We start from the raw sequence: 9,639 nt of genomic DNA, 5'->3' as shown, positions 1-9,639 counted from the left end.
TGTTATCTTAGTTCACATAAATTACTGCAAGAAATTTATATTACATCGTATAGTATCGTCTCTAAGGCTCAGAGCAAACTCTTGAATCCCATTTAACTTTATGGTTGTAAAATTTGAGATGAGAGGTTGGGTGACTGTTCTAGTAACTTCAGGAATCACCTTTTCAAGTTGTTTTTCATGCTTTGTACAATAAACCTTCTGAATTTTTTTTCTTTTTCTTTTCTTTTCTTTTTTGGTGAAAGGACCAAACCCTTAAAGTCCTTTTAATAAAGTAACTCTTCTGAAAGTCAATCCTGATTACAAAAAAATTCAGATGTAGAAATTAATTTTATTCAGTCATCAAAATAGCCTTGTGGTACATTCTATAGTTTTCTCAAAACTGCTCATGGAAAATAACTTTTCTTATTTTTTTAAGTGTCCAAATGATTGTCTCAAAAGGAAAAATCTGAAGTGACTAGTGAGCCTCCCCTTAGAAGTCTGCTTATATATATATATTTTTTAAATTAGAACAACCTTTTTTGTTTTAGCCAGACATAGAATAACAATGAATAACTCAGTGTGACCCTTTACATAATACAGTCATCTTTAAACCAATTATTCTTTTTTCCTTACAGTTTTCTGCCATTGAATGACATTACAGACTTAACTAAGCCAAGTAAACACTCAAACAATCTCTAATAAAATTTCCAGGGAAAGAGAAGACTTTAGAGAATAAATAAAATAGAACCCAAACTGAATTTCTGATTTTATTTTTAGGTTCTCCCTCTCTAAAAAGCATACCCATAAATGGATTCAGAAATTTTTTCCCCTTAATGTGTGTGTGTGCTCTTCTGAAGAGAATCACAATCACACATGGATCATAACATTTTCCATATACACTTAATAACTTACATTTTAGGACAGAAGGGGTTAGCATGGCACACCCTGGTCCATCCTAGTATCATTTGCAAATCAAATGTTAATTCAAATCATTGGATTAACTAGTTGCTGACGGAGGTTTGATAGAGGGGATGCTGCATGATCGTCTCATGATGAGCCTGACTTCTATGTCTGGCAGATTATCCTGCTTAGTCTGTAAGCAGCCTTCATCAGTGGCTGCTAAATGAAGATCAAACCGAAGAGAAACAGATTTTTTCCTTAATCGAGGGTTATCTTTAAAGAAGGAACCTTCCCATTCTTTAATAACTTCATCCACTTTCTCTGTCCTGAAATGATAAAGTGAACCATTCTATAGGAAGAAGTATGAATATACAAACATATATATATATATATATATATATATATATATATATATATATATATATATATATAAAATATGTATTCCATACTATGAAAAAGAAATCAAGTAATTTGTATATTTTTTGAAAAGAAATGGTGAATTGATTGCATACTCTTTTATCTCTGAGGGTTTTTTTTTTTTTGTACTGGGGATTGAATGTAGAGGTGTTTTACTGAGCTACATCCCCAGCCCCCCCCCCCCCCCCCCCGCCCTTTTTTTAAATTTTGAGGCAAGTTTTCACTAAATTGCTTAGGCATTGCTGCTGAGGCTGGCCTCAGCCTCCCAAGTTGCTGGAGGCATGTGCCACCACACCCAGCTCATCTGAGTTTTTATGTACATATTATGTACAAAGAAGTCTTTATATACTGTATTTATGTACAGTTAAAAATCTTAGGATATTAAAAGTATGTTTAGAAACATTAAAATAAGATTAATTGCTGGGATTGTTTGATGGAAGTTAATTTTTTTACATATGTTTATTATTATTTCTTCATGAAAGTTATTTTACTTACTGAATAGTGCCATGAGCTTCAGTGCTTTCCTTCACAATATTTCCATTTAATATTGCCTGTTTGGTCACTGTTTCCACTTTTTCATCCTCATACTTTTGTGAGAGTTTTGTTGAAAAAGATATTTCATTTATAATGGCTGTAAAAATGTTATTTATGACATTAAATTACAATGTTAACATACTATTCACAATTAAATTAATAGTTTTATTAAAATATTACTTGCTTTTGTTACTTTGGAGTATTTAATTTCATTATAATCCCTATACATAGCACCTTACTTTTCAACTTAGTTTATTTATATAAGAAACTCACCTGAAGGTAAAACAAAACCAACTTTACTGGTGGTAGGTTTTTGATCTTTTTTCCCACCTTGGATACAACCATAATATCTGAAATTGGAAAGAACTGTATTATAGGAGCAACACTGTGTTAACAAGTAATTGAAACAAATAGGAAAGTGGATAAATTGTATATCATACAATGAATGCAATATATGACCATGAAAATAAGTGAATGAAGGCTATACTGTATCTCTGTGGATGAATCTCCTAAGCATAATGTTGCATGAAAAAAGAAAAAATGCAACTAATTTTATAAAGATCAAAATAACATGTAAAACAATTTCATACTTTGTTTAGGGATACAAACGAATTATTATAAAGGAATATATGAGACTAATAAGCATCAAATTCAGGAATCAGGATAAGCAGAGGGGAGAGGATGAGATTGGGGGATATGGTGTAGGTGTCCAGGGAACTGCAACAACATTGGAAATACTTCTTAAACTGGGGGAAGTAGTACATGGGTGTTCATTATACTTTTCTTGATTTTTTTGGTACATCTTAAGTATAGCATTAAAGATTTTGGCACTAGAGATTGATCCAAAGGCTTAAATATGCTAGGCAAGAGCTCTATGGCTGAGCTACACCCCCATCACTTAAAAAAATCATTATTATTTCAAAAAACTGAGTTGCTTAGCGCCTTGCTGTTGCTGAGGCTGGCTTTGAACTTGAGACCCTGTCTCAGAGTTGAGGAGTCTGGCCTGAAACTTGCCATCCTCCTGTTGTAGCCTCCTGATAGCTAGGATTACCTGAATGTGCACTGTGCTTAGCTAGAATGATTAAATTTTAGAAAATCACATTATAGAAATAAATACTAAAGAGCAATTTGGCAACATCTTGAATGATTAGGACTTAAATAAAATTCAAAACTGTTCTTTTTACCTAACAACATATGTATTATTGCTTATATGTGTATAAAACTTTATATAAAACTCTGTCTATCTCTATCTACATTAGCACTTACAGTGTGCCAGTTAAGCACTTGACACACATGAACTCATTTAATCCTCACAGAAATCCTATAAAGTAGGTATTATTCTCATTTTACAGATGAGAAAACTAAAGCACAGATTAAGTAACTTCCTCGAAGTCATACTGCTAGTAAGCAATATATTTCTGAGCTCATTAATGCTTTTTGAAGGATTAAATAAATGTCAAAACTTATGGGCCAAAGTTGTTTCATCTAGTTTTATAGAGGAATCAGAATTCTGAACAAGCAGGAACAAAGATTTCTTCTTCTTCTTTTTTTTTTTTTTGTACTGGGAATAGAACCCTAGGGTGTTCCACCACTGAGCCACATTTCCAGCCTTTTATTTATTTATTTATTTTGCAGGGGGTGGGGGTGGGTGTTACCAGGAAATGAACCGAAGGGCACTAGATCACTGAGCCACACCCCCAGCCCTACTTTATGTTTTATTTAGAGACAGGGTCTCACTGAATTGCTTAGCTCCTTGCTGTTGTTGAGGCTGGCTTTGAACTTGTGGTTCTCTTGCCTCAGCCTCTCGAGCTGCTGGGATTACAGGTGTGGCCACCACATCCCGCTAAAGGTTTATTTTTATGAGAACATGGAGAATTGGAGGTTATACCATGTTCAAAGATATTTGACCTCATTAGTGATATTGTATGAATAAATAAGAATTCCTGTTTTGGAGCCTTTTCCTCTCAGGACATCTGGAAGTCTTCTAAATCATGGCTCCAAAAAGTTTTCCTTTCCTTGGTTGTCTTATAATTACATTATTATTATTATTATTATTGGTATTTAATGTGTTGTGGGAGTGGGCCCTTTGGGTGGAGTTGTGGTGATAATATGTGACTTCCAAAATTTCTTTGTGGATGGTTTATAGAATTAATATTAAAAGAGATGAACAGTAATTAAAAAGAGAAATAAGAAAGATCATTTCAGTACTGATCAGGAATTGTTTGCATTTTGTTCTGTTTGACCTTTCAATGGCGGATTTTGGCTCTTGGGTTCCTAGTGTTAGCAAGCTGTAAATAGCTCTTCCATGTATTCATTGCAGCATGTATTAATCCTGTTTTACTGGAGGAACTCAGTGACTATACCAGGTGATGATGGGTTTTGATTTTAGGTTTCATTTCTATGACTATATCAACAATGACATAAGTGGCTCTGTATGTCTGGTCCCTTGTCACTAGCTATGTAGATTAGGTACCTGATTTCTTCCTTTTCTAGGAGGCGGCGATAAGTTGCTATTTCTTGTTCCAGTCTCATCTTCGTGTTGAGAAGCATCTCATGCTCTTGCAGCTGCCTTTCGATGCCCTGCCTGACTTCCTGTAGCTCTCTCTCTAGTCCTTCAATCACAGCCTCTAGATCTTGCAGCTGCATCTGGTAATGCTGCTCACTGGCGTGCAGGGAGTTTTCAAGGCCCCTTTCCTGTTTATAGAGATGCTCATCAGTGAATCAGTGACACAAAATGTGTTTCTGAAATCTGATTTGCAATGTCTTCATTCTATTGTGTGTGTGTGGCTTTTTTTCCTTTACTTTTTTTCTTTCTTTCTTTTTTTTTTTTTGGAGCTAGGGAATCAAACCCAAGGCCTTAGTGCATGTTAGGCAATTCCTACCACCAAGCCCCTCCCCATTATTCTATTCTTATTTATTTTTTTAAGTTGCATTAATTATGTCTCATTTATGCAAGAGATGTTATCCTACAGCTTCATGTACATTCCAAATTTCTAAAACATATTTATATTTTATATACATAACTAGAGAGCTTATTATATTTCAAAAAAAAATCCTGTAATAATTCCTATGGCAAAAAGAAATCCTCTATATTGTGATTAACTTATTGTCACTCTGAGTAATTTGATTTTTTCTTTAAGTATTGAAAATACATTCAATGTCAAAGGCAGAGCAGATTGCTTATGCAAGGCATTTCAGGAAAAGGCTTCAATATTTCTATTAGAAATGTCAAAGGCATGAATTTAAAAAGCTCACTAGTAGGACTTTGGATGCTAATAAGCACCCTATTCCCTATTTCGACCTCTAGAGAGCCCCAGGGTGAACTAATTTTGAGTGAGTTGATAACAGCCAGTTATCAACTCACTCAAGGGTAGAACTGAGCAGCCTTGATTTTCAGTTTCTCACTGTAAAGTGAGGGGCATTATTCCTTTCCCTTCTTCTTCTGCGCATGCTGGGCAAGAACCCTCGCTGAGCCCCTCTGCCCCGTCTCAATCCGACATGGGATGCTGCTTCCAGACCCTGGTCTCACCACGGCGTGGAGAGACTCGATTTCCACTTGCAGGTGGTGCCACTGGCGTCGAGCCTCCTTGAGTTCTGCTTGAGCTGCCTTCAAAGCCTCTTCATCTTTGTCCATTTTTCTGCTGATATCTTCTTCTAGCTGGAAGAAAGCCAACGACGGCAACAACAACCAAAGACAAAGAGCGCTCTTGAAAACGGAACGGATAAAAGCAATGATAAAAAAAAAAATGTACAGAAATCAAAATCATTTTTTCTTTTAATGGTTAGATTAACAAGGTGTGTCTTGTGATTAGTTACAAATTCATTAAATAACGTGACGATGTCTATTGCGTGCGGAGCCTCAGCTTTCTCTGATATAAAGTGATTTCAAAAGTCCCTTCTGAATAGAATACAGTCTATGAAGTATGGAAAAATACATCAAATTTCATGAAAAAACATCCCCTCTTTTAGGGGTTAAATCTTTGACCTCTTTTCCTTAACTTTCCATTATTTATGGATCATTAAGGAAGAACTATTGAAAACTAATGATTATTTTCCATGTATTTTCTTGTAGCCTGTTTTTTTAAAAAATTATTTTTCAGTTGTAGGAGGACACAATATCTTTATTTTATTTTTACATGGTGCTGAGGATCAAACCCAGTGCCTCACATATGCTAGGCGAGCACTCTGCCTCTGAGCCACAACCCCCAGCCCCTTGTAGCCTGTTTTTTAGAAGCAGATACATAGCCATATATCCCCAAATGGGATCAGTTCTGGGACCAGGAGTACAAACTGGGAGTAAATATTACTGGAAAATATATTACTATTAATTAGAGGATTAAGTTATCATAGGCACTAAGGTTCTTAAATAGATTTATGAATTAAGAAAACCCACTGTTCATTTACCTTTTTCAAAATGATCTGATTAGAAGGCATCTTAATTTGGGGTATCTGGGGTAGTAATAAAAATGACATATTAAAGTTTATTTCAAATGTTCTGGTGCTGATATTGGAATTAAAAGAAAGTGTCTTTTTAAAAATATATTTTTTTATTTGTAGATGAACACAATATCTTTATTATTTATTTATTTATTTATTTTAATGTGGTGCTAAGGATCGAACCCAGTGCCTCATGCATGTGTGCCAAGCGCTTAACCACTGAGCTCCAACCCCAGCCCAAGAAAGTGTCTTTTAACAGAATTCTCAACATTTGGCCCCAAGAACAGTAAAAGCAACACATCAAATTGATTGTAATAGTTTGAAGCCAAAATGACAACTTTTATGTTCTTATGAAAATACATTTTAAAACTAAAAAAGTTAATTTGTACAATAGATTTTGTTTAAAAGAAATCGGACTAAATGAAAGGCTGCAAGTAAAGTTCAGGGCAAGGCATTAGAGGACACAACTCATTATGTTTCTTTTGGTTTGCTGGTTACTTGTTCTTAGAGTCAACTTGGCAAAGTCCATACAGCAAGGAACACATACCAAACAGAACTACCAAATAGAACGTGAAGAAACTTGGAACTGTAAAAGCATTAAAAATGCTGATGTCCCTGGTCTTTTGGATTCTGAGTATGGAATCAGCAGCTAAGCTTGGGAGGTAGTGAGATTCCCACTTCAACTGATAGAAGGTGGCAGAATTGATACTGGGCCAGTTCTGGGGCTAAAGCATAAAAAGCACTGACAGTTTCCCTTTCTATACTCTGGGAGCCCAGGACCATCATGTTACAAGTTTGGATACTCTGTTGGAGAGATGTAGATATGCCAGATGGAGAGAGTCCCTGAAGTTATGTGGAGTGAGACACAGGCTCAGTTGTCCTAACTTGAGCCAATCTAACAATGAAGGCCAAAGTGACAAACACATAAACAGGCCCCGTTGGTGGTTTCAGGCCAGGTGCGCTCTGAGCACTGCATCCCAGTCAACACCAAATGTGGTAGAAGAATTCCCCAACTGAGCCTTGTCACTCCACAGTATCATGACACAGAATGCCATGGCTATTTTAATCCACTGAGTTTTGGGGGTGACTTATTATACAGTGATTGGTAACCAAATAGCTTATGTTTCTTTATTTTATGATTTTTTTTTTTTTTTTTTTGTCCTGGAATGAACCCAGAATCTTGTGTTTATTTTGTGATAATTAAATAATCAGGCTTTTTTTGAACTCATTCCATCTGACTTTCCTGAATAATTTGGGAAATAAAATCTTTAAACTTTTATATTAAAACACTGAACTAAACTTAATTACTTTTTTATTCAGATTTATTCATTTCAGCATTGAGTCTTGCAAACTAAACTTATATTTTTTCCATTCTTGCAAAACAAATTACTTATTGGGTTTATAATTTTAAGAAGTTGTCATCTAATATATTTTTTTGCCTTCTTATTGTAAAAGGTGAGTAAACTATTTTAACACTTAAATCAAGTTTCTCAGTGACTTTGCTTAGACTCAGGTAATGATCATTCTTTATGAAGATTGAAAATGTTACCCAGAGGTAAAATTTATATTAGTAAAATGAGTTGCTAATGGAATAAAGACCTGTGATTTCCTAGCAATATTTATTTCTCTTTTGGTGACCTTCGTAAGTAAACTTTCTGATGTATTTGGATGTTTGAAATAGAATTTGAACTCAGATATGATCAAACAAACCAAAACAAACCCCTGAAACAAAATCTCCAAATTTTTGAATATTTGTTTCAAGACTTGAGACCTTAATTAATTGCTAAAGGTGATTGTTATCTTAAAAGTAAGTTTGTAAAATCTGGATTTAGCCTTTAAGTTGGCTCTCTCTCTTTTTAAAATACATATTTCAAGCCACATGCAATATGCCAACATATTGGAAATAAACATTTCTGATAGTGCAAAACAAAACAAAACAAAAAAATCTATACCCTTAAATGTCCCTTAGCAAAATTTGGGAAATTTTGATTGTCAGAGTTTATATCAATGGTTCTGAATGCCATCCTCCCTACTCAGATGATTTCTCTTTATAACAGTCTAATATAAAACCGAACTCATTAAAAAGATCATAGAAACCTTTTAGAAACATTTTAATCTCCAGAAAGCATTCACGCCACCGACTCTTACTCCTAAAGCTATCCTTTAAAAGACTATCCTTGGAATAATTTCTATAAATAACTCCATACTCTTCTTTGAAGGGTTATTGGAAATGCATCCTTCCTGAAGAACATCCCAAGAAGGTCAGAGGGCACCGTTTTATGGCTTGTTGACCTCATGTTTTATTAATGACCGTAACCTCATATCATTCATCACAAAAATCAAATGCATCGATCAACATTTATTGAATGGTCATTTAACAGTGCAATCACAGTATTTCCCCCTGTCATTCCAGTCCCACTGCAGTAAAACCTACGCTCCTTCCCCAGTATATGCTGCATTGAAAAGGAAATACTGTACCTCAGAGAGGCCGGGACAGGAATTGGGTAGACATGGACTGTCTCCTTATCCTGGGAGGTGCCTGTCTGTATGAAATCATTACCTGGAGCCTTGCTGAGAGCACCGTCTCTATCTGATTGCTGGTGAGGAGCTTTTCATAGTTTGCCCTGATCTCATTGAGGAGCTGGGACAGTTCCATTCTTTTCCCATCCTCCACCTTGGCTAACTGAACCTTATCGATAGGATGAGTCGCTGCGGCAGAGCCTGCCCCGTCTGCGTCGCTGAGAGCAGGCGCCCCGCGCGGGGAGCCTTAAAGACGCAGAGCTCCTTTTCCTGAAGCCTCGGAAATCCCTGTGGTTTTTTCATCGAGGTTTGCCAATAAGGGGGCCCATCATGCGTTCCTGTTGTCACTGGTATTGTAGAAATGGCAGAATCTCCACGAAGGCAAGGGAATTAAAAAGACCCTCAGTCATTCCTGAGCACGTGTTGGGGGCAAGGCCGGGGGGGGGGGGGGGATTCATTCATTGTGTGGAAAGGAAATGGGGCATAACATTCAGAAAATTATGTTTTGTTTTGTTTTTTCCCAAGATGGAAATAAAATCTGGGCCCACAGAGGATAGCTAAATTTTTTTCTTTTATGGTTTTTCTCACCATTTAGATTCTTTAAACAGAAAGGCTGTGGTTGATCGTTGGGATATGTATGTTGTAAATCATAAATATTCTGACAGTGATTGGGAAAAGTTACCATCAGACGAAATCGACAATTGTCATTAGCCACAGACCTGATTGGCTATTTCTCTCAACTGTGCAACTCTCCGTGGCCTGCGGACCTGATAGCAGATTTTGATGTATGGAGGTAAATCACAAAAGGCATATTTCAGGTAAAGCCAAGGCTAGTGGCAACTGCTCATAGAG

The 9,639-nt window shown here is 36.0% G+C and overlaps 1 protein-coding gene across 1 annotated transcript; it reads right to left on the bottom strand.

Moving 5' to 3' along the window:
* Positions 1-569: 569 nt before the first annotated feature.
* Positions 570-8,923, bottom strand: Krt222 (keratin 222). Its single transcript, XM_027922521.2, has 6 exons — positions 8,828-8,923; positions 5,360-5,488; positions 4,304-4,524; positions 2,104-2,180; positions 1,792-1,927; positions 570-1,205 (listed from the first exon to the last, which is right to left on the bottom strand). The coding sequence occupies exons 1-6, from the start codon at positions 8,921-8,923 to the stop codon at positions 977-979; spliced, it is 888 nt and encodes a 295-aa protein (XP_027778322.1). The 3' UTR covers positions 570-976.
* Between the last annotated feature and the right edge of the window lie 716 nt (positions 8,924-9,639).

Source organism: Marmota flaviventris, chromosome 17 (genome assembly GCF_047511675.1).
Source record: "Marmota flaviventris isolate mMarFla1 chromosome 17, mMarFla1.hap1, whole genome shotgun sequence".
Classification (NCBI taxonomy): domain Eukaryota; kingdom Metazoa; phylum Chordata; class Mammalia; order Rodentia; family Sciuridae; genus Marmota; species Marmota flaviventris.
The sequence above is the reverse complement of the archived record's forward strand: the minus strand, read 5'-3'. Positions and strand labels throughout refer to the sequence as shown.

Coding starts and splice junctions, on each gene's coding strand:
- Krt222 (XM_027922521.2), bottom strand. CDS start 8,923: ATGGAACTGTCCCAGCTCCTCAATGAGATCAGGGCAAACTATGAAAAG. Junction 4,525..5,359: donor TCGAGTCTCTCCACGCCGTG/GTGAGACCAGGG, acceptor CTCTATAAACAG/GAAAGGGGCCTTGAAAACTC. Junction 2,181..4,303: donor CTAGAAAAGGAAGAAATCAG/GTACCTAATCTA, acceptor TTCCAATTTCAG/ATATTATGGTTGTATCCAAG.